The sequence below is a fragment of the Bos taurus genome, chromosome 12, assembly GCF_002263795.3.
Source record: "Bos taurus isolate L1 Dominette 01449 registration number 42190680 breed Hereford chromosome 12, ARS-UCD2.0, whole genome shotgun sequence".
NCBI classification, from domain to species: domain Eukaryota; kingdom Metazoa; phylum Chordata; class Mammalia; order Artiodactyla; family Bovidae; genus Bos; species Bos taurus.
Genome location: NC_037339.1, coordinates 72,335,798 through 72,361,138, shown reverse-complemented (window position 1 = coordinate 72,361,138; position 25,341 = coordinate 72,335,798). Strand labels below are relative to the sequence as shown.

The window sequence follows — 25,341 nt, the reverse complement described above, 5'->3', positions numbered from 1 at the left end:
ATAGTCAATAAAGCAGAAATAGATTTTTTGTTTGTTTGTTTGTTTGTATTTCTGGAACTCTCTTGCTTTTTCGATGATCCAGAGGATGTAGGCAATTTTATTTCTGGTTCCTCTGCCTTTTCTAAAACCAGCTTGAACATCTGGAAGTTCACAGTTCACATATTGCTGAAGCCTGGCTTGGAGAATTTTGAGCATTACTTTCCTAGCTTGTGAGATGAGTGCAAGTGTGTGGTAGTTTGAGCATTCTTTGGCATTGCCTTTCTTTAGGATTGGAATGAAAACTGACCTTTTCCAGTCCTGTGGCCACTGCTGAGTTTTCCAAATTTGCTGACACAACAGCATTGTCTTTTAGGATTTGAAATAGCTCAGCTGGAATTCCATCATGTCCACTAGTTTTGTTCATAGTGATGCTTCCTAAGGCTCACTTGACTTTACATTCTAGGATATCTGGCTCTAGGTGACTGTTAGTGATTACACCATTGTGATTATCTGGGTCGTGAAGATCTATTTTGTATAGTTCTTCTGTGTATTCTTGCCACCTCTTTTTAATATCTTCTGTTTTTGTTAGTTCCATACGTTTCTATTCTTTATTGCAGCCATCTTTGCATGAAATGTTCCCTTGGTATCTCTAATTTTCTTGAAGAGATCTCTAGTCTTTCCCATTCTATTGTTTTCCTCTATTTCTTTGCATTGATCGCTGAAGAAGGCTTTCTTATCTCTCCTTGCTATTCTTTGGAATTTGACATTCAAATGGGTATATCTTTCCTTTTATCCTTTGCTTTTCACTTCTCTTCTCTTCATAGCTATTTGTAAGGCCTCCTGAGACATCCATTTTGCTTTTTTGCATTTCTTTTTCTTTGGGTTGGTTTTGATTCCTATCTCCTGTACAATGTCACAAACCTGCATCCATAGTTCATCAGGCACTCTATCAGTTCTAGTCCCTTAAATCTATTTCTCACTTCCACTCTATAGTCATAAGGGATTTGATTTAAGTCATACCTGAATGATCTAGTGGTTCTCCCCACTTTCTTCAATTTAAGTCTGAATTTGGCAATAAGGAGTTCGCGATCTGAGCCACAGTCCGCTCCTGGTCTTGTTTTTGCTGACTGTATAGAGCTCCTCCATCTTTGGCTGCAAAGAATATAATCAATCTGATTTCCATGTTGACCATCTGCTGATGTCCATGTGTAGAGTCTTCTCTTGTGTTGTTGGAAGAGGGTGTTTGCTATGAACAATGCAGTCTCTTGGCAAAACTCTATTACACTTTGCCCTGCTTCATTCTTCCACTCCAAGGCCAAATCTGCCTGTTACTTATTCCAGGTGTTTCTTGACTTCCTACTTTTGCATTCCAGTCCCCTATAATGAAAAGGACATCTTTTTTGGGTGTTAGTTCTAAAAGGTCTTACAGGTCTTCATAAAACCGTTCAACTTCAGCTTCTTCAGTGTTACTGGTTGGGGCATAGACTTAGATTACCGTGATATTGAATGTTTGCCTTGGAAATGAACAGAGATCATTCTGTTGTTTTTGCGATTGCATCCAAGTACTGCATTTTGGACTCTTTTGTTGACTATGAGGGCTACTCCATTTCTTCTAAGGGATTCCTGCCCGCAGTAGTAGATATAATGGTCATCTGAGTTAAATTCACCCGTTCTAGTCCATCTTAGCTCACTGATTCCTACAATGTTGATGTTCACTCTTGCTGTCTCCTTTTTGACCACTTCCAATTTGCCTTAATTCATGGGCCTAACATTCCAGGTTCCTATGCAATATTGCTCTTTACAGCATTGGACCTTGCTTCTATCACCAGTCCATCTACAACTGGGTGTTGTTTTTGCTTTAACTCCATCCCTTCATTCTTTCTGGAGTTATTTCTCCACTAATTTCCAGTAGCATATTGGGCACCTACCAACCTGAGGAGTTGCTCTTTCAGTATCCTGTCATTTTGCCTTTTCATACTGTTCATGGGGTTCTCAAGGCAAGAATACTGAAGTGGTTTGCCATTCCCTTCTCCAGTGGATCACATTCTGTCAGACCTCTCCACCATGACCCATCCGTCTTGAGTGGCCCCACATGGCATGGCTTCATTTCATTGAGTTAGACAAGGCTGTAGACTGCATGATCACATTTTTAATAGCATTAAAAAGTTAGAAATAAGAAAATTTCTGTTTAAGTGTAAAGTGTTTGTTTCAAGTCTAAAAACAATACTGTTCATGTATTTTTACCAATTCTATTCTTGAATCAACAGCATGGTCCTAAGGTTGAAGAAGGTCCCTGGAAGCAGAACAGAACACTTTTAAACTTTCGGAGATTTATAAAATACAAGGTTTTAAGTGTAAGCTATTAATTTTCCTTTAAAAGCAGAAAGAATATGGATTAACTGAGTTTTTGTTTTTTAAATCTAATGTTCTAAGTAAAGTGTTTCTTTTTTTAAAAAACTAAAACAGCAATGAGGGTTGAAAACAGGGAGAAATATATATTTATTTGAATTTAGACCTAAAAAATAACATTACTAGTATAAATTGCATGCCCCAGCCCTGTGAGACCTCCATCTGTACTCCATGCCCATCTGACTTGTCTTAGGAGTCAAACTAGGATTATGTGAATTTTTGTGTGCGTGTGTGTGTTTTAAGAAGAAACAAGGTTAAGACTTAAACACACTAGGAATATTCTACAAGAAGTTCACATTGTATGGTTCTGACTAATTTCACTCTTTCACTCAGCAACCATGCTCACAAGTATCCATCCCAGTAGGTGGAAGCCTTGGGTATTCCAAAACACTGTTTGATCCAAAAGCTTATCGTATTTAATTCTGGAGGACATTACATGAAAAACATTTTTAAAATTAAATTTTGCAGACTACCCAGATGCAAAATGAGTCTCTGAGATGGAGTTTATCTCATATTAGAAATGTCATAAGTAAATAATGGTAAACAGAGAACCGACGGCTTTTAAACCCTACATTTTACAACACTAAAAATTTTTTAAATCCATGAGTTTATACTAATTTCTATAAGACAGAAAATAGTAGGAAGGGAAAGCCCTTTTTTGAAGTAGAAGGTCAATTCACAAATGTAGACAAATTGACGGAAAAGTAGCAGCCATCCTTGTCATAAATAATTCAGACAAAATTCATCGTTATCTGAATGTACAGTGAAATGTCGGGGGTTGGAGGAGACACCATTTTCATGGACTCCAATTATCTTCTCAGATTAATTCTTTAGGAAAGAATTATATTTCCAAGTAGAAATATCTGGCAAACACCTGGCTAAGCAAGTAACCAGAGTAAATATTATTAATAGTGAACCTACTGACACCCTTGGCTTTTTTTCTTGTTTCTTTAAAAATTTAAGTATCATTGATTTATAATGTTATGTTAATTTCTGCTCTACAACAGTGATTCAGTTATACATATACATACATTCTTTTTCATATAAGTTAAATAAGCAGGGTGACAATATGCAGGTCATACTCCATTCCCAATTTTGACCCAGCCAGTTGTTCCATGTCCAGTTCTAACTGCTGCTTCTCCACCTGCGTACAGGTTTCTCAGGAGACAGGTAAAGTGGTCTGGGATTCCTGTCTCTTTAAATTTTCCAGTTTGTTGTGATCTGCAGAGTCAAAGGCTTTAGCCTAATCAATGAAGCAGAAGTAGATGTTTTTCTGAGCAGAAACCATAAGGCCGTCAAAGCCTGGGAATGTACTTCCTGGTCCTTTACAGGAAAACTCTGTCCACCCTGGCCCAGAGTTCTGCTATTCTAAGTGTGACCTGTGGAACAACAGCATCGGCTGGCCTGGGGAGCCGTTAGAACATGGAATCTTGTCTCTACCCCAGATCCACTGAATCAGAATCTCCAGATCCCAGGTGAGTCCTCCTCACAGTACAGTTTGAGAAGTGCTGGTTTAAAGGCCCTGCTCACGTCATCCTGTGGTTGCACCCTCCCCCAGGTGCAGGCAGCCAGAGAGGACCAGGGGGTGTGGCCATCTGGAGCCCCTCCCCCTCTAGGCGGTGCTCTGAGCACCTGGACCCTAGCATCCCTCCTCCCAACCCCAGTGCCTCCTTCCTGGTGTCCATGTTCCAGCCCAATAGGTGGTCAAGATACAGCTGTTTATGCGTGGAAAGAGGTGGCCTAAGCTTGGACTTGAAGGCTGGGGACACTCTTGCTTGAGCAGCAGATTCCTAAGGGCACAAAGAGGGTCAGAGCCAGAGGTGGGAAGAGCAGGGGGAGGGCTGGGGGCTGGGGCGGCCCCTCCTTCTGCTGTCCTGCCTTCTGGCTTGGAGCTCAGTGTCCAAAATCCCAGTTCACCAGGTTTTAATAGTTATGTGGGTGTACTTGACAGTTTTGTTTGATTGATTTATAACTTTTAAATATTTAAACATATAGTATGGACTTCATTTGCACTCTTGACCAAGGGCTCACAGATGTGAGTGGCAGGTCTGTTAAATGTTTCTCAGCATGTGTTCAGAGGACCCCTTACATCAAAACTGACTGGGTTGTTGGTTAAAAATTCAAATTCCCAGGCCCCACTTGTGTAACCCCCTGAATTAGATCTTTGGGGCTGGAGCCTAGTAACCTGCATTCTGACCCCTCCCCTGGTGACTCTGATCCACAGCAGAGCTATAGGAGCACGTGTAATGGGGGAGAGAGAGGGAAGGGAGCTGCTACAAGTGATGGAGGTCCCAGATCAGAGGAAGGCGCTGACCACCAGGTCACACCTTCCCGCTTCTCCCATGATTCTCCTCACAACCTGGCCTGACTCCACCCACAGGAGTTGGCTGCAGGGAGAAGCTGCCAGAACGGGACAAGGGTGTCCTTCTGCTGACCATGGGGCTCTCGGTGTGTGGGTAGGTGGGTGGGGTTGCCCTGCAGAAGGAGGGATCCAAATCAGGGGCAATAGGAGCAAAGGGGCTGTGGGCACCTGGAAGGACCACCTGAACCCACCCAGGGAGTCAGGCTGAAGGGCTGGGCAGATCTTTGGACAGGAGAGAACTCAGGGTCCTGCCAGGACACTGGAGGAGTGGGGACAGACTGTGTGGTCCCACCTGCCTGGGCTCAGAGGATGCATCTGTCAGTTAGGAGTTGTATGACCTTGAGCAGTTTCCTTAAGCTCTGTAGGCTTGTTTCCTTGTCTGTGAGATGGGGATCCTAACACCCTCTAGGCTTGTGTTACAGGTAAACATGGTCATTAAGTAAAAAAAAAAAAAAATCTTTGCTATACAGGGCAGAATATACAGCAGGGTGGTTGCTGTTTACTGTGAAGCTTGTCACCTTACACCTCTACACTTCCTGATGCTTGATATCATAGGCACTTGTCACTGGCTGATAAGAACAATTTCCTCAAACCACAGGCACAGGAAGGCTCCAGTCACAGGCATGTGCCAGACCCATGCTTAGCCAGTGACCTAGAGCTCCCTGAGCTTCCGTGTTCAGGAGCGACTCCTGAAGTTACTGCCGAGCTGCTCCTTGTGTACAGTTCCCAGGATTTCCCTCCTGGCAAACCACATCTTGGGAAACCTGCTCATAGGTTTGTGATGAACCAAGGCTGGGCTTGTATGAAACCTCCAGGGGCAACAGTACCATACTGAAAATCACCACCAGGGAGTAGCAGAATCCACGAGTCCAGGTGAGGAGCGTGGAAAGGCCAGGGAATAAGGGGCCAAGAAGGCCTCACAGCAGGCATGGGGCTTCTAGCATTGCCTCCCCTCATTCACCCCACTTTCCACACACAGAAACGCACACTCCTGCTCCTGCAGAATCACCTGATCCATGTATATTCAGTTATCTCCTCCAGGTACAGTCCTTTATATCCTCATTATGGCAAAGTCTGGTGGACACAGGGGAGGGGGGTGGTGGTCACTTTTTTTTAAGCTCACTTGTTCAGTCATGCTGTGGGGATGGAGGAACACTGCAAACAAATACTGTTGGCATGTGCTCACAGTGATTCAGCCACACTGGGTTTGCCCCCACTCCCGGCGTGTGTGCTTTCCCAGTCTACAATGCTCAGGCTCTAGGTTGCACTGCCAGGAATTGTGTGATGTGGGCCCTGGGTTGCATGAACTCCTCAGGTCTAAGCCACTAAGATTCAGGTTTTTGGGTATTCCACAAAGGCGCAGACTTGGTTGGGCCTGCATTTTGTGCCCATCCTGGGTCCGAGCAGCTCAGGTGACCAGGTGCTTGGCGAGCGCAGTCGCCCCCAGTTGAAGGCTGTGACTTATCACCTCCCCCATCCCAGCTGCTTGGTTTTCTGGGTGTATAACGGACTGCCTTCTCAGGTGTGCCATGTATCTCTTCTGGGGAGCTGATCTCTGGCTGCAACCCTCCCAGCAGATGTTGACCATTCAGAATCCCAAGAAGTCTTGGCTGACAATAAACTCTGCTTGCAGTTTGGTATAGGATGCCTCTCTGGGGCCGTGATTGCCCGCTTCTGGCTCTGGCTGCCCTTGCCTGCCTGTCTCTGTCAGGGGATGGGCTGGTCCACTGTGGCTAGCTCTGCTCAGTCCTTTGTTCTGTGAGTAGGCCTGGTGGAGTCTTAGGTTAGGGTTTTTCGTGGGATAGCTGTCCCACAGTCTGGGTTGCTATCTCAAGCTAGTTCCCTCAGATTGCCCTTGGGGCATTCAGGCCCAGTCCTTACCCTAGGCAATGCAGCCTGCGCCTCACTGTCTAAGCTCTTGCTTGCTAGTGGGGGATGCGAACGTCTGGGCTGCTGCTCCACTGAGAGTTGCTGTTAGGCACATAATCTGTGGGTTTTAACTATTTATTTATGTTTCCTCCCAGTTATTTTGCCCTCTGAGACTTCAAGGCTTACCATAGACCCACCGGAGAGAGTGTTTCCTGGTGTTTGGAAACTTCTCTTTTTTAAGACTCCCATCCCAAGATGGATCTCCATTCTTACCTCTTTGGTCTCTCTTTTTATCTTTTATATCTTGTCCTACCTCCTTTCTGCAATAATGGGCTGCCTTTCTGGATGCCTGATGTCCTCTGCCAGCATTCAGAAGTTGTTTTGTGGAATTTGCTCGGCATTCATATGTTCTTTCTATGAATTTGTGGGGGAGGGAGTGGTCTTCCCATTCTATTCCTCTGCCATCTTAGGACCGCCTTGTCTCCATCTTGTAATTTCATGGCTGCAGTCATCATCTGCAGTGATGTTGGTGTCCAAGAAAATAAAGTCTCTCACTGTTTCCATTGTTTCCCCATCTATTTGCCATGAAGTGATGGGACCAGATGCCATGATCTTCGTTTTCTGAATATTGAGCTTTAAGCCAACTTGTTCACTCTCCTCTTTCACTTTCATCAAGAGGCTCTTTAGTTCTTCTTCACTTTCTGCCATAAGGGTGGTGTCATCTGTGTATCTGAGGTTATTGACATTTCTTCCGGCAATCTTAATTCCAGCTTGTGCTTCATCCAACTCACCATTTTGCATGATGTACTCTGCATTTAAGTTAAATAAGCAGGGTGACAATATACAGCCTTCACATACTCCTTTCCTGATTTGGAACAAGTCTGTTGTTCTATGTCCAGTTTTAACCGTTATTTCTTGACCTGCATACAGATTTATCAGGAGGCAGGTAAGGTGGTCTGGTTTTCCCATCTCTTTAAGAATTTTCCACAGTCTGTTGTGATCCACATAGTCTAAGGCTTTGGCATAGACAATAAAGCAGAAGTAGACGTCTTTCTGGAATTCTATTGCTTTTTCGATGATCCAATGGATGTTGGCAATTTGATCTCTGGTTCCTCTGCCTTTTCTAAATCCAGCTTGAACATCTGAAAGTTCATAGTTCATGTACTGTTGAATCCTGGCTTGAAGAATTTTGAGCATTACTTTGCTAGCATGTGAGATGCTAGCATGTGTGTTAGTTTGAACATTCTTTGGCATTGCCTTTCTTTGGGATTGCAATGAAAACTGACCTTTTTCAGTCCTATGGCCACTGCTGAGTTATCCAAATTTGCTGGCATATTGAGTACAGCACTTTCACAGCATCATCTTTAAGGATTTGAAATAGCTCAACTGGAATTCTATCACCTCCACTAGCTTTGTTCATAGTGATGCTTCCTAAGGCCTACTTAGCTTCACATTCCAGGATGTCTGGCTCTAGGTGAGTGATCACACCATCGTGGTTATCTGGGTTATGAATATCTTTTATTAATATAGTTCTTCTGTGTATTCTTGCCACCTCATCTTAATATCTTCTGCTTCTGTTAGATCCATACCATTTCTGTCCTTTATTGAGCCCATTGTTGCATGAAATGTTCCCTTGGTATCTCCAATTTTCTAGAAGAGATCTCTAGATCAAAATCATCTCAGAAAATATCTTTTGTTTTTGTAGGCAGATTTTCTTTTCACAAATTGATTGCTCTATCTTAAGTTGTCTTACAAAAAAAAAGAGAGAGAGAGAGAAAGACCTATAGAAATACATTCTATTCAGCCTCTGTCTGTGAACTTGAGGTTCTAAGGAATGAATTTAGGTCATCTCAGCTCTCATCCCCACATTCAGTATTGTTGCTCATATGGAGTGTTTTTTTGTTATTTTATTCTGTCTGCTTTATGGTGATTAAGCGTTGGGGTATTTACTTTATTCTTTCCAGGTGTTAATTTTGAAAATGAAAAGGATGTGTCAAAAACTTCACATAGAAATGCAGCAATGAACATTTGCCTGCAGACAGCACAGCTTGTGGGCAAGGATTCCACAGTTACCCATGAGAACTAAGCTGAGACTCAGAAGCAGAGAACTTACAGAAAAGATGTTTATTTTTCTTTCTTTTCTGAAAACTTATTTTATAAATGTGCCTTGTTGGATTAGCTACATAATTTATCCCCAGAAACAATTTTTCTTTCAAAACAGCATCGTGTTTTAACAGTGATTGTGAATTACTTTGAAAGGGTCTTGTGAAAGGTTCTGTTTTTTTTGCTACAGCAAGCTAGGCCAAGGTTGGTTTCCCCCATGTGTTTAGCATCTGTTTAGTTAGTCATCATAATCAGAATTCATCACATAGTTTTGGATGTCATATAGAGGGATAGGGATAGATGCTACCTGATTTCAGCAAGAAATATTAAAGAGGGGAGAAATTTCTAGTCTAGCTGATTTCCAGTACCTGCTATACCACTTGAAGTTCAATTATCTTGAAGTTTGGTGGAGGTGTCGTGTAGTTCATTAGAAGTAAGAGTCTGTTCCTTTAGAGAGACCTGAGATGAACATGGAGCCTGTGTATTTTTCACTAATCAAGTAGCCAAATCTCTGAAGATGGGTAATACTGCCAAGAGAGAGGGAAGTATTTTAGGAGCCAAGATCAGAAGCTTAGGGAAGCCTTGATATTCAGAGACAAAGTAGAGAGAGAAGGGAAGTACAGAAGACACATAATAAACAGCAAGGAAGAGAAGAGGTGATATGGTGGAGACCCGAGGAAGGGCAGGTCTGTTCAGTGCAAATAAGATGGTGAGTCCACAGAAACTTGTTTGTTGATTTGGAATTGGGAGGTGCCTGGTGACCTGAGGAGCAGGTTTCAGATGGGAGGAGTTAGAAAGCAAAGGGCTGCAAACCCAGGAGGCATGGAGGGAGTTGAGGTAAAGACAGGCTGGAAGGAGTTTGAATGAATCAGGAGAAAGACCCATCTGGAATGTAGGGTCTGAGGAGGTAGTGTTGGTTGTTTGAGATTTTAGTTTCTGTGAGGGGAGGATCGTTGGTCGTTTTTCCCTCTCTTCCATCCTTCCCTTCAACAAACAAACATTGAGGCCATGAGGTACAGGGGTGAATCAGGCATGACGCCCTCTCCTCATGGGTCTCCTCCAGTCCCCCAGGGAGGGAAGACATCCAGAGATTCATCCCTTGATGGCTTTGGAATCCTAATTGTGGGAGCTCTGTGGAGGAAGTTCTGGAAGGCAAACTGGATGTGGACGGAGGACGTTAGGGAGCCTGGTCCAGGAGGTGGGCAGAGCTTCTAGGAGGTGACCTTTGATCCTGGATGAGAAGAAAAGGCTGCTGCTGTGGATGGTGGGGATGGAGGTGCTGCTGGTTCTTGCGTGGAAACCAGTCTTTCTCTTTATCCCCAGCTAAGAGGGGGAAGGAAAGGGGCTGGAAGGGGGTTGTTCAGTTTTGTTTTAAAGGACGTATTTCATGCCAAGTGTTTCAAACTCATTTTTGATGATTCTGCTTATCCTTGGTGTATTTGATAAGCCTTGGAAGATTCTTGATCATTTTTATTACTTCCAAAGAGTCTATTTCATATATGTCCCCTCATTTAATTCCTTCTCATTCCCTTAAATGATAGCTTAGATAATTTATTTAATATTTTGTAATAGTGACACCAAGTGTGCCTAATGAAAACCCTGGGTTCTGAGTAGTGGGTCTACACTTCAGGACAGAACATCTACTCAGACGATATCACTCAGAGACCTCATCTTAACAGAGAGCGATCATGAGTTTGAGTACCATCCTGTGCACTGACTTTTACAGCAACCAGATATGTTGCCTATTCAGTCACATTATAGTTGTTGGGCAAATTGGAGCTGTTTACTATTTCTAAAAGGATGAAGGAAAGCAGCATAAAAAAACAATTTATGTAGTGTGATTCCATCTGATAATTATTTATGATGTCAACAACTTTGAAGTACAGTGGCATGGGAAGCCCTGCAGTCTCTCTTTCCAAGCTTGAATCTCAGCTCTCCCTCTTCCTGTCTCTGCCACACAAAGCCAGTCTCCTCTCAGTAAAATAGAGAAAACAATACCAACTCCATAAATGTTGGGAAGATAAAGTGAAGTTGTTTTAATATTATTCTTTTATAACATCTAAATACATGTTAAGCACTAAGTAATATGTAGTTATTTTTAAAACACCATATATGTTTTTAAGTGAGAAAAATTGTCCGATGACACTGGCATTATGCAGCATTAAGGTGATTGTCAGACAGTTTCCAGGCCCATAAATATTATCTCATGAGTTTATAATATTATAGAGTTTCTAGGTTTGTAATTCTTGAAAATTTTAATGGACACTTTCTTTTGTAGACTCACAGAATAAGAATCAGTTGTTTTCAAAACTGACCATTGGGCACTAAATATTTCAAATTAATGTAGTTTTCATACAGTTTTCCAAATAACATTGAGTAAGGAGTCTCAATTATGTACATTTTTTGTCATTGAAATCATCACCTCCTAGAAGTTTTCCTGTGAGTAAAACAAGTGAAAATGAAAGTAAGACGTGGAAGTTATATTTAGGCATTTTAATTATCCTTCAATGAAAAATAAATATATTAAAAAATAGCCAAAAATAACTTATTAAATTAAAAAAAAAAAACAAAAAACAGTTGGGACTGCTTTGAGTAGAACACAGCTGCCCTCAGCAAAATGCTATAATTTATTGAGGAAAACTGAATTGCAAAACCTTTCTTCCTCGCACAACCCTCTTTCAGGAAGAGAAAACAACAGCAACAACAACAAAAAAGAATCAACAACTTGGCTGAGCTTAAATAACTGACTGTTCATGTCCTTTCCCCCTTCATGGATCACAGCCTCGTTGTGGTGAAGGGCTTGTGTAACTCAATGAAGCTGTGTGCCATGTCATGCAGGGCCAACTAAGATGGACAGGTCATAGTGGAGAATTCTGACAAAACGTGGTCCACTGGTGGAGGAAATGACAAACCACTCCAGTATTCTTGCCATGAGAACCCCATGAATAGTATGAAAAGGCAAAAAGATATGATACCAGAAGATGAGCCCTCCAGGTTGGAAGATGTCCAGTATGCTACTGGGGAAGAGTAGAAGGCAATTATTAATATCTCCAGAAAGAATGAAGCACATGGGCTGAATAAGAAATGACACTCAGTTGTGGAAGTATCTGTTGGTAAAAGCAAAGTCCAATGCTATAAAGAACTATGTTGCATAGGAACCTGGAATGTTAGGTCCATGAATCAAGGTAAATTGGGTGTGGTCAAGCAGGATGGCAAGAATGAACATCAACATCTTAGGAATCAGTGAACTAAAATGGAAGGGAATGGGCGAATTTAAATCAGATAACCATTGTATCTATTTCTGTGGGCAAGAATCCCTTAGAAGGAATGCAAGTAGCTCTCATAGTCAACAAGAGAGTCTGAAATGCAGTACTTGGGTGCAAACTCAAAAATTACAGAATGATCTTGGTTCACTTCCAAGGCAAACCATTGAACATCATAGTAATCCTAGTCTATGCCCCAATTACTGATGCCAAAGAAGCTGAAGCTGACTGATTCTATGAAGACCTACAACACCTACTAGAACTAATACCAAAAAAAAGATGTCCTTTTCATCATAAGGAATTTGAATGCAAAAGTAGGAAATCAAGAGATACATGGGGTAACAGGCAAGTTTGGCCTTTAGAGTACAAAATGAAGCAGGGCAAAGGCTAACAAAGTTTTGTCAAGAGAACACACTGGTCATAGCAAACACTCTCTTCCAGCAACACAAGGGATGATTCTACACATGGATATCACTGCCGGGAGCCAGCATGGGAGTCCCCACCCATGACAAGGCCATGTGGGAGAGTTCTGGTGGGCAAGGCGAGCCAGAACTCGAGGGGTGCCCCTCTGGGCCTGCCTGAGCGTTTGCCCCAAAACCAAAATCTGTCTGTTTTACTATTTCACGACTTTCACTAACTCCTCTGACATTAACGGGGGGCTAACCCCGACCACCTTTCTTTGAAGAAAATCAACTTAAAACTCTAGTTAATAAGTCTCCTGGGCATAATAAGAGTGTTTCAATTCAAACCCCTCTGATGACTTTCTAGCTTACCTGACAGGTTTGTTCAGATTCACAGCCTCCCAACCACGAGAGGCACGGGAAGCTTAAGATAGTCTAACAATTCAGAGCTTCTCAGAGAGTTAAAATTATTAAATAGAACTAGTAGACGATTTCTTTGTTGAGCTAATGCTTGCTGCCAAGTTTCCATATCCCTTACCTACTGTGTCTCTGGGAGTGTATTGATTAATATAGTTGGTGTATAGAAATGTAAGTAGTAGCTTTAATGTTTGTAACCTTGGACCCTTGAGTTAATACTTTTCTTGTTATAGCCCAACACTTTTGCCCTATAGGAATGCAACTTTATCTAATGCTTTTGGAGGGTGGTGCCTGACTTTAGAATAATCAGCTTTAGAGAAAAATAAGTTTTCTGAGGAAAGGGTCATAAAATGTTAACAGGCTTCCTGGCCAGAAGATGATGTAAATCACCTAAAACTTTGGCATATGATAAGTTTGCAGAAAGAAAGCCTGGCTTCGATAAGGATCAAGGACTGCTGACCTTACATGACTCTACCCCTTCCCCTATTATCCTCTATGCACAACTTAAGGTATAAAAACTACTTTGGAAAATAAAGTGTGGGTCTTGCTCACTGAAGCTCGGTCTCCCTGTGTCATTCTTTCTTGTTTCCTTTTCCTCCTTTTCTCTTCTGATATTCCTTCAGGACATTTAGTTCGAGTGTGGGGGTCCTCTGGGACTACTTATTTGCCTGGGCTTCTAAGACCCACTCAAGAAAGCGCCCAAGGTGGGGCACCTTCCACTATTCTAGAGAGTGCCTGCGGCCTCTGTAGTCAGAGCAAGTTCAGTGCAACGAACTTTATTGGTTTCCTGCATAAACCAGTTATAATGAGCCTCTAATAAATCTCTCAGCCTTTGCTATTCTAATCGCCAATGCCGCCTTCCTGAGGGAATCCCTGGATCCAACCGGGGCTGGACTCTGGTATATCATGAAATGATCAATACTGAAAACAGATTTATTATTCCTTTTCAGCCAAAGATGGAGAAGCTCTATACAGTTAGCAAAAATAAGACCTAGAACTGACTGTGGATCCAATCATCAGCTCCTTATTGCAAAATTCAGGCTTAAACTGAAGAAAGTTGGGAAAACCAATGGGCCATTCATGTTTGATCTCAATCAAATCCCTTACGGTTATACAATAGAGATGACAAATAGATTCAAGGGATTAGATCTGGTAGACAGAGTGCCTGAAAATCAACAGACAGAACACACTGCTCCTGTTGCTGCTCAGTCACCAAGTTTGTTCTACTCTTTGTAACCCCATGGACTGTGGGCCTCCAGGCTCCTCAGTGCATGGATTTCCCAGGTGAAAATACTGGAGTGGGTTACTGTTTCCTTCTCCAGAGGATCTTCCCGATACAATGATCAAACCCACATCTCCAGCATCGGCAGGCAGATTCTTTACCACTGAGCCACCAGGGAAGCCCAGCAAGCGCTTATAGGATCTTTTAATGATCAGTCTGCTCTCTGAACTGAGCAGGCTGTTATTCCCTAATTAGCTTGGAATCTAGAAGCTATGGTCCCCTCACGGGAGATATCAAATACAACTGCAAGAAACCTAACAGAATTAGAAAATGCAGACAGAAGGTGAAATATATAAAAGAGGAGTTTATTTAGATATTAAATTTTAGAATGTGAATTTTATCTCTATATGTGATACAGTATCAGGCAGAAATTAAAAGAAAAGACTTGGGGTCATAATAACTGAATTGTTTGAATTTGGGCAAATTGGTAAGCCTCTTTGAGTATCAGTTTCCTGATTTGTAAATGGAGAGGATCATCCCTCCTCATACTGATGTAAGAATGAGATTACATAAAGCTTGTGAAATACTTGAGATTGGGACTCATGACAAGTTTTATAAAATGTCATCCGTAATTGATATTTGATATGGAGTAACCATCACTTCTTTGCTTGTTGGCTAGATTTAGAGAACTGTGGAACTTCTGTGTTATGAGAAAACTTGTCCTGGGATCTAGCAATAAATCAATGTCTTATTTTTCAATTTGTTGTTGTTGTTGTTGGATAGGCTTTTAAACAAGACCATTAACATTTTCACAAGCATTATTTTCTTTTATTTGCTGATATATATATATATATATATATATATATCATTTACAATTCACTTAGATGCAGTGTGGCTTGTCATAAACAGCTGCTCACAATGCAGTATCCTTTCAAAGGAAGAAAGGTGCTCGTGGGACTTCCTTCCATAGGTGGTGGTGACACGTCCTCTGTCTTAGTCATCCTGACATTCTAACCAGGCTGCTTGCTTCCACCAAGAATACCAACCTAGAGTGGACACAGTTGAATTTCCTAATATTCATGAGTTTACAAAACCTAGATTTTGTACTTCCATTGGTATCAATACACCAGTTCATGGTACATGAAATAGAAAATGTCAAATTCTTCTTCTCTTTGGACTATATTGAATAATTTGGTTTGGTTTTGTTGATTCAGAGGTCCATCACTTTTCCCCTTGCTGCTGCTGCTAAGTCGCTTCAGTCGTGTCTGAATCTGTGCAACCCCAGAGACGACAGCCCACCAGGCTCCCCCATCTCTGGGATTCTCCAGGCAAGAACACTGGAGTGTGTGGCCATTTCCTTCTCCAAATTTTCCCCTTAGTCTCCCATAAATACTTAGAAGTGTCAAAACCGTAAGTCTTCACTAAGAAAAAGGATAACTTGAAAGATAAAGAAGATCTGGAATAAGAAATGAAACATCTCTTTTAAAAATTAAAAAGGAAAAAGAACATCTCAAAAAATGTTACTGCCATGTCTGTAAGTTTATCAATCTTTGGAAGGCCTGGAGTGGGGAAGATAATACAGAGAGGACAAAAATTGTAGTAGGCATGAGGTTTATTGGTCATATTATTTTAAAAGTGCATCTTCAAACAAAATAGACCTCCGATATGATTTTCACTGTGACCAAAGAAGAACCACAGTCACTGTGGTACATATGACATCATCACCACATCTAGGAAAAGTAGCACCTGCTCTGATATGTCTCTACATAATACTAAGCTGTTCTAGTGGTTAAAATGAATGGTCTCTTAGGGCTCAACTTCATGAGATTCTTAATATTTGGAGGGCACATAAATCTGTGAATACTTCATTCCTCCTCCCCTGGCTGCTGTCATGCAGAGCACACTGAAGGGTGGTGATGATGGAGTTAGAGTTTCTGTTTGTTATGCATGAACCGTTTAGCAATTTATTTCATTACCTTTTAATTCTTACCACCATTCTTTTATGTTGTTGGTATATCCCAGATTTTACTAAGATTGAGAGTAGGTGTAGAGTCTTACCTTCCCTGTTAATCATATTCAGGAAGGTTTGTCCTAAACCCTTTCTCAGCACAATACTGGGCTAGTGGAATTTCCCCTCCAGGTATAGGCTGTCATTCTCTGCAAACTAAATAATTTTTCTGAATTGTGAAAAATCACCATTTTCTTTCAAGTTGAAGATTTTCATCCAAGATTTTTAAAATATTTTTTAAATATTTAAATTTTTTTATGTGGATTCAAAGACCTTGGATAGAATTTCCCAAGTGGTGTACTCCAAATGGGAAATATATCAAAATAATGATTCTCCTTATTGGGGGGGCATTAGGAGTTGAGTCATGGGCTTCTTTCTATATACCCATCATTGTCTCTGTGCCTGTGAGACAGATGTACAGAAACACTGGCTATGGTGATGTGGTCCATCAGATGGGCCTGAAGTCCAACCAGATAAGAGGAATTCTGGGTGTAGCTTTAATTGAATTTTTTGGAATTCTTGAGAATGTAGGAGAAAGAAATGAGGTTGGCTTCAAGGAATGGAGGTGTATTGCACACCAGAATCTTTTGTTTCCTTCTTCAAATGATTTCTGCTTAGATACTATTTTCATCTGCCAACTTCTATAAAGGGTTTGAGATCCCTGACATTAAAGATTCACAAATATGTGTCCATATAACTATAAACCCATACACTTTATACATTATATATATATATATATATATATATATATATATATGTATATATTAGGCCCCAGTCCATGGAGTCGCAAAGAGTCAGACACAACTGAACGACTTCATTTTCACATGAAAGTGAAAGTGAAGTTGCTATATATATAATATTCTATATATTTTAATATATAGAATATATATATATATAATATGCAATACACAATGAGGGTGGCTATACTATTGCCTATAAGTAGGTGTTAAAGACATCCTCTTTGAATTGTTTCAGAATTTAGGGGAATGAAATCTGAAGGACGTGACCTAACTTCGAGCTTCTGAGAGCATTAATAATGGGTCTTCAATGGGTACCTAAGGAAAATGCATTGGCTCAGTTCCTGTGAAGCCCTTCATTTTGATTTTACCTCTACTTTCCAGGTTATCTGCCAGGCTGAGTTTAGTCTTAAAAGGCCCTCACCTGGGGCCAGATTATTGAAAGAGAGCCAGATTATTGAAACTGATGAATGTTGTCCATCAAATGATGTGAGTCTGCTAAAAAACTGTAATTTGGATTTTTTATTGATGTTTTAGCAGATTTTTTGACAACCAACAATGGCAAGTCAAGTGACTTAAGACCAGACACAGAAGGAGCTGGCAGGACCCCTGAGCATGGGCAGGACCCATGAGCATGAAAGTTGTAGCAGGTGGAATGCATACTTAATGAAGGGGCTGTAAACAGTTGTTCATCTGTAAATCTAATAGGAGAGAGGTCAGGTAGGGCTATTTTTCTCCACTTATGACTGGAATGTATTGCTTCAGAATCCCATCTTCTTCACTCTGTGGTTTATTTTGATACCATGGCAGGTGTGGGAGAAACAGGAAAAGCACATGGCTCGCCATCCAGGTAATAGAGTTTGGTTCCCAAGGGCTCCTAAACACAGTCACGGTTCTGGACATTTCTTCCTCCCTACAGGCTCCTCCTGCCTGTGGCTGTGGCACTAGGATTCCCTGAGTACAAACTGCTTCTGCCTTTATCCTTGACCCACAGTCCTTCCTGGGAAAACTTTGGACAACCGCTTACCCTCCCATCTTTATGTCGTATCTGTAAATGAAAATGAAGTTCTTATTTTTCTCATTCACAAGATAGTTGTGAAGATCCTCCAAGAAAACTCAATCTGGAAGAGCTGAGAAAAGATACAAGTCTCTACTGTACAAACATTACCCCCCTGCTAACCCATCCCTCAGAGATGTGCCTGGGCCAGCAGCCCTGGGTGACATGATAGGGAGGCCCTGGCTAGTGAGCATGGGGTACAGGTGCTGGTGCTGAGAAGACACAGAGCAAACAGTGTTAACTCAGAAGCCGTCTCAACCTTCTCATCCCAGCTCCTTTTTGGTCAAAAGTACCATCAATTCTAGTTACTGCCTGAAAGTTATTCTTGCCAATCTTTCTATTTGTTAAAGTGAAAATGAAAGCCGCTCAGTTGTGTCCAACTCTTTGTGAATTCTCCAGTCCAGAATATTGGAGTGGGTAGCTGTTCCCTTCTCCAGGGTCTGTTTGTTAAACCAGCCTGTAAAATTCATCCTTAAGTCTCTTAGAATTGTCTAAAAATGTTCCTGAATTCTTCACTGTGTTTCCCCAGCACTCTGCCTTGTTTAGATCACCATGAATTTGTATCCATGTGAGAGTCTAAACTTTGGAGGCCTTGAACTAGACTAAAGCTGCACATCCCCACCACCCCACCTCACTGTCATAGCAAGCAGACACTAAATGTTGATTGCATTCTTAAAAAGTAAGTGTATCATAACTTCTCCTGATAAAGATGGATGCTTAAATCAGCCGCAATCAATGATTTTGTTTTCTATTCTACCATCTCTCTTTTTTTGACCAAGATAATTTCCCAAGATAAAATCATCTCATGGGATAATGTGATGATTAAGAGAATGTTCATGGAACTCTTAGCACAGTGTCTTACATACAAAACACCTGGTAAATGGGATCTGCTGTTGTTATAATCATTAGCCTTTGGAATGGGCATTTTAAATACTTAGTATAATGATGGAAAGATGGCTGTATGTTGGGGGCAAGCTTAAATATGTCATAAAAACTCATGACATGAGCTTCCTGGCTTCATGACTTAGGCTTTTCAGTCTCCATCAAGTTGCTTTTCCTCTCCCTGTACCTCACTCTCTTTATCTGTAAAATGAGATAATACTCTTACTAGATAAAGCTATTGTAAGGATTAATGAGTTAATACATGTGAAGGTTTGAAGGTCTAGCCCTCTATACAGTCAACACTCAGTAAATATTAACTACGGATAGAAAATCTAGAAAGAGGAATTCCTACTTCCAAAACCCAACATTTAAATTTTGTCCGACTTTTCTGGACACTAAATTTGTAATTATCCACTTCTTTATCCCTCCATGCATAGCTGAGGTGTCTGGATTCCTCATCTGTGATGCCTGCTCCCTCATCTGTCTAACACCTGCAGGCTCCTGATAGTTTGGGATTCAGCTCCTACTGTCTGAGCCTCAAATATTCTCTCTGTTAAAAGTAGTAATGTCTGCCTCATGGGGCTAATGAGTGTATCACAAGAGCTGACACCTAGAAAGTTCTTATCAGAGTATTTGGCATATGTGCTAAATATCATGCCGCTGCTGCTAAGGACCACCATAATTTTATTTCTTTGGAAGGGAAAGCATTCCCTCCTGTCCCAACAAGTCTTTTTGAGGAAAGGAGTTTAATCCCAACAGAATAAACCATTACTGTTTATCTTTGAAAAGTACCCTTCATAGGGAGTCCTCTGTATTTATTTTTTCTATTTCAGACATTTCTTCTTGTGATTGGTGTGGTGGGTGTGATGGTAGCTGCAATTCCTTGGATTGCTATACCTGTGATTCCCCTTGGCATCATTTTCTTTGTCCTCTGGTGGTATTTCTTAAGGACATCACGAGATGTGAAATGCCTGGAATGTACAAGTGAGTACCAGGGCTCTCAGGTTTGGATGGCAGTGCAGTCTGGCTTCCATTTATGCCATAATTAACCAGACCCCTGAAATCCTGAAGACTCTTGTTTTCTGAAATTTCTCACCAAGTCAACATTAGTTAATTGAATATTATGGCCACTGTGAGTCAGTGTGGTCCTTAAGGCAAATAGAGCTGGTGGCAGGTGAGCTACGGCTTTGCATTTTAGCACAAGGGGGATGGATGTGAGCACAATGAGGACAGGGCTCATTTCTGTCTTGTTCATGACGTATTTCCTAACACAGAATATCCACTCTGTAAATACTTTTCTTAAAAATATTTTATCCTGTTGGAACTAATGTAGAAGGAAAATAGGCATTGTTTCTCCTGAAGTTACCAGAAATGACAATGAAAAGAAAAGATTAGGAAAAGGCAAGATTTTAGGAAATATATCAGAAGTGATATCTTTGAAAAATACATTTTCCCACATGTTTAAGTAAGTTGAAATTGTTAAGTGTGTTGAAATGATTCATGTTAGTCTCTCAGTTGTGTCTGACTCTTTGCGACCACATGGACTATAGCCCACCAGGCTCCTCTGTCCGTGGAATTCTCCAGGGAAAAATACTGGAGAGGGTAGCCATTCCCTTCTCCAGAGGATCTTCCCGACCTGGGGATTGAAGCCAGTTCTCCTGCATTGCAGATGGTTTCTTTACTGTCTGTTCCACCAGGGAAGCCCTACTGAAAGATGAGCCCTGTTATTTTCAGGTTTGCTCTTTATAATTACTAGTATTTGGGGTGATACCACACTGTTTGTGATCCCCCTTTCACAAGGCTATTCATATAAGTGATGCTGGAAAGAATCCCTTAGGAGGACACTGGAGGGGGATCTGTTCAGTATGCATTTACCTCTATTACTCCATTCAACTTCCTAGTTTTAGAATATTGGAAACAGAGACTTCCCTGTTGTCTGGGGTTAAGCCTCTATGCTTCTGTTGTGGGAGCACAGCTTCAATCCTTGGTCAGGGAACTAAGATCCTGCAAGGTGCAGCCAAAAAAATAGAATAATGGGGATCACATTTTATGACTAATATTCTATTGTACAAGTAATCACAGATGATGAAATAATTGAATTTATCTCATTAGTCTAATTTTGTGAGGTGTCTGGATGGATGGAGAGCAGTAGATACCAGGTGTGTGTGATGTGCTGATGTGACTTGGTTGATGGTAGGACCTGGGAAGGCAGAAGAGGAAGTGATGAGCTCCATCCAGTCTTCTGTGAAGACAAGGCTTCAGGCATCTTATGGTTTGAGGCTGCCCATGAAATGGGGTAATTCAAGAATCTTGCTGAAAAGCAGCTCTCTGGTACATTTAGTGAGAGGTTCTTCCAGAAGGAACACTTGACAGATATTTTTGCCTGAGGAAGGGCCATTTCCCATCCATATGGAAGTGGGTAGAAGGGTCCCTCCTGAGGCTTTTTTCAAGAAACAGTACAGGATTTTCTCAGTATTTGAGGTGGAGAGTCTGAGAACTTTAGCATCATCTCTGTGGAATATTTGGATTTTCTTGTAGCCTAGTAGGCTGCAACAAGTTACACACTAAATTCAATTCAGATACCCCCTCCCCCACATCTCAGATAACCACATGTGGTGACCTGTTCATTAGAACTGTTTATGTACTCACTCAAGGTGGTGGATCTGTGCCGTACATAATAACACTGCTGTTTTCCCAGAGCTTCCCAGGTGGCTCAGTGATAAAAGAATCTGCCTGCCAGTGCAGGAGACGCAGGAGAAATGGGTTCAGTCCCTGGGTACGGAAGATTTCCTGGAAGAGGAAATGGCAACCTACTCCAGTATTCCTGCCTGGATAATCCCATGAGAAGCCTGACAGGCTACAGTCCACAGGGTCACAAAGAGTCAGACACGATTGAGTGACTGAGTGAGTGAGAGTATATCTTAAGGTCCCTGCTGGAGCCACCAGCAAAAAAGAAGGATACCTGACTGCTATGACCAGAAGGCATTTGGCACTGTGTGAATGATGAAGCCATATTCAAGTTCTGTATGAAAAAGTACTGGGATCAACCTGCAGTGTCTGCTATGAGCATTGCTATGGGTGGGTTATTATGTGTGTCAGATGTATTAGGACCATGGATACTCAAGTCTGCTGATTTAAGGAGTTCTCATACAAGATTTCCAGGAACTTTGTTCAACCTCAGGTGCTTAATAAGATGTACAGTAATGGTGAAGGATGTTGGATGGTACCGGAGTATGAATTGAGGTTTTTCTGCACATAAATAACAAAGTCTGGAGAAAAATGCACATCGTCACACATGGGCATCCTTAACCCTGGTTATTCTCCCTCTGAGACACTGCAGTTGTTATTAAAAGCACAACCTTGGGAATCAGAAAGTTGGGTCTCAGACCCAGGTCTATCACTTAGGTGGGTTAATATAGTTAATCTTGGGCATTGAGTGCCCTTAATCCCTCAGTCTCTGGAGTTCTCAGGAGGATTTCTTGAATCGATGCTTGTAAAGTACTTGCTGGCCATGACCAAAGGCACTGGAACCTTGAACATGAGGGAATCAAGAACTTACTCACAATTAGCAGGTCTCACATAGCTTGAAATATAACCTGCAGCAGGGCTGTCAGCCCAGGGTCCCCTTGCCGGCATAGATCTGCAGTCCTGGTGGGGTGTGTCCCCAAGTGTCCTCAGGGTTGTGGGAAACACAGGCATCAGTCATGTGAACTCTAGGGTTACGTGTGTCTGTGACTGTGGGATGACGCTGTGGCTGTGACATAGTCTGCTTCAGGACAGTGAGCTCAGTGCTTGTGGGAAAAAAGATGTTACTTTGGGCAAAAGAGCATCAGAGTTCACTCATACTGGCATCCTGCTCACCCACAACTGGGATTTGAGAGAAATAGGATGACTTTTCACGGGTTCAGATACCCTCAGCCTGTAACTCTTGGGCATGAGGTGAGGTAAGTGATGAGGTATTTAGGTTCCCTGGTGTTCAAGGCTGAAATGACACCTGGTTTCTAAATTCAACCCCACTCTCCCTCCCTGCTGGAAAGAATCACCTGCAGCTTTGACCTCCTGACTCCTGATGAGGGAAGCAGGTGAGGGAGACCAAGGTGAAGAGTTTATTCCAGGACTCTCCCTGGGTGAACAGCCACATCTATGTCTACTTCCATCTCAGAAACCTGTCTGTGGTGAATAGTGTTGGTATCACAACATTTGCTCAGGAAACAAGAGCCTGGTTCTAGTGAGTTTTCTGTGCTCTCTGGAGCTGGACTCTCAGCATCCTCCTGACAGAGTGATGGGCCCTGGAATTCACCTGCATCATCCCTGTGAGCACCCTCTTTCCAAACTGAGTTCTGAGAGTAGTTTGGGGCACCTTTGGGTTCAGAAAAGGCCTAAACAGAGTCCCTAGTCTTTATTATTTGGAGCAGGAGCTCAATCTGAGTTTATGTTGCTCTTATAAGCACAAAGTAATAGGAAGCTAAAAAGTTAGTCAATAGAGTGAAGAGAGAGAGCACTATGGATGCTGAAATGAAAACACAGGTATACAACTGGATGATCAAAAGCACCATGACTCACTTTCAGCTCTTTGCATGAACAATGTACAAAGGGGACATGTTAGATCATGTCACAGTTCAGAGATCCAGAAGGGCAGTTATGAAAACATTCATCATGTTCCCAGAGCAGAAGTCAAGACTGTTCAAGGACTCCTTGGCTGTGCAGGTCCTGAAGGCACAAGGGCGGTCAGGGCTGGGTGCTCCATGACCCGCACAGAGGCTCCTGGCACAGGTGCAGGGGAGGCCCAGAATGGGGGAGACAGCAGACTCTCCCCTCCCTTACTCATCTCACCCTGTCCTGTGTCTGGCTCTGCTCCATGGTGGGGGATGTACTGACACTATCCCAGCCCTTAGGCTACTCATCTAAGGTGGAGACAAAATACAGGTAGTTCATCAAAATTCAGGGTGGTGAGGACTCTAATGAGAATTAAATTTTAGAATGCTACTGATTCAAAAATTAGTGAACAATAATTACTTATCCATGGAAAAGAATGAAATATTGCCATTTGTAGCAACATGGATGGATCTAGAGAATATTATTCTTAGTAAAGTAAGTCAGAGAAGGACAAATATGATATCACTTATACATGGAAGAATTGATGCTTTTGAACTGTGGTGTACTCTTGAGAGTCCCTTGGACTGCAAGGAGATCCAACCAGTCCATTCTGAAGGAGATCAGCCCTGGGATTTCTTTGGAAGGAATGATGCTAAAGCTGAAACTCCAGTACTTTGGCCACCTCATGCGAAGAGTTGACTCATTGGAAAAGACTCTGATGCTGGGAGGCATTGGGGGCAAGAGGAGAAGGGGACAACAGAGGATGAGGTGGCTGGATGGCATCACTGACTCAATGGATGGGAGTCTGAGTGAAATCCGGGAGTTGGTGATAGACAGGGAGGCCTGGCATGCTGCGATTCATGGGGTCGCAAAGAGTCGGACACGACTGAGCAACTGATCTGATCTGATCAGATCTGATACATGGAATCTAAAAAATAATACAAATGAATCTGTATTAACAATGGAAATGGACTCAGAAACATAGGAAACAAACTTACAGTTACCAAAGAGGAAATGGAGGGAGGGCAGAACAAATTAGAAGTGTGGGATTAATAGACACACTACTATTAATATTGCCAGATAGATAACAACAAGGATATACTGTAAAGCACAGGTAGTTTTATTCAGTATCTTGTAATAACCTGTAATGGAATGTAGTCAGGAAAAAATAACTGAATGGCTGTACTATGCACCTGAAATTAACACATTATTGTAAATCAACATGTTTTTAAAAACTTGTGAACAATTTCCACCTGGAGATATGCCAAAAGAATTTGGAGGGAGGCGTGTTTGAGAGGACCTAGATGGAAGAACGAATAAAGAATTTCTTTATCTAAATCTAGCTGTGATTTGAATTTGATCAAAATATTCTTGCTTCCTTTGCCATAGGTGATTGAAGGTGCCTGGGTTTATTTCAGGACTTTCCATCCTGTTCTATTGATCTATATTTCTGGTTTTGGTAACAGTAGCATACTCTTTCAATTACTGAAGCTTTGTAGTATAGTACAAAGACAGGGAGCCTTATTCTCTCAGCTTCATATTTCTTTGTTTTTCTCAAAATGGCATTGGCTATTCATGGTATTTTGTGTTTCTATACAAAATGTAAAAATTTTTTGTTCTAATTCTGTGAAAAATGCCATTGGTAATTTAATAGGAATTGCATTGAATCTGTAGATTGCTTTGAGTAGTTTGTTTGTTTGTTTATTTACAGTAAGTCTTTGTTGAAATCTTTTATCTTTTTATTTTTCTTAAATTGTTTGAAGTCTATACAACTGTAGTAAGCTGACTTCTGAACATTCCAGGTAGTGTCCTGTAGTTGGGAGGAGAGAATCAAGTTTACTATTAAGCTTTTTGTACAAATTAGGTTTTAGGTTTTAGCTTTAGGGCTACTTGGATCTCTTGGTTGTAGGGGTCTGGTGTACTGGGGTGAGAAAGATTCTCTGTTGCAAAAGCAGTATCCTCACTGCTGTGTGGATACCAGATGAGCAGCTGTTGAAATGTGGCATGAATTCACTGTCCCTAACTACTCCATAGTA

The 25,341-nt window shown here is 41.7% G+C and overlaps 1 protein-coding gene across 1 annotated transcript in view; it reads left to right on the top strand.

Moving 5' to 3' along the window:
- Positions 1–25,341, top strand: part of LOC104969875 (ATP-binding cassette sub-family C member 4-like) — a 125,903-nt gene that overhangs the window by 31,242 nt on the left and 69,320 nt on the right. Inside the window, 2 exon segments of the mRNA XM_059892175.1 lie at positions 17,155–17,259; positions 19,543–19,693. Coding sequence (XP_059748158.1) covers positions 17,155–17,259; positions 19,543–19,693 — 256 coding nt within the window.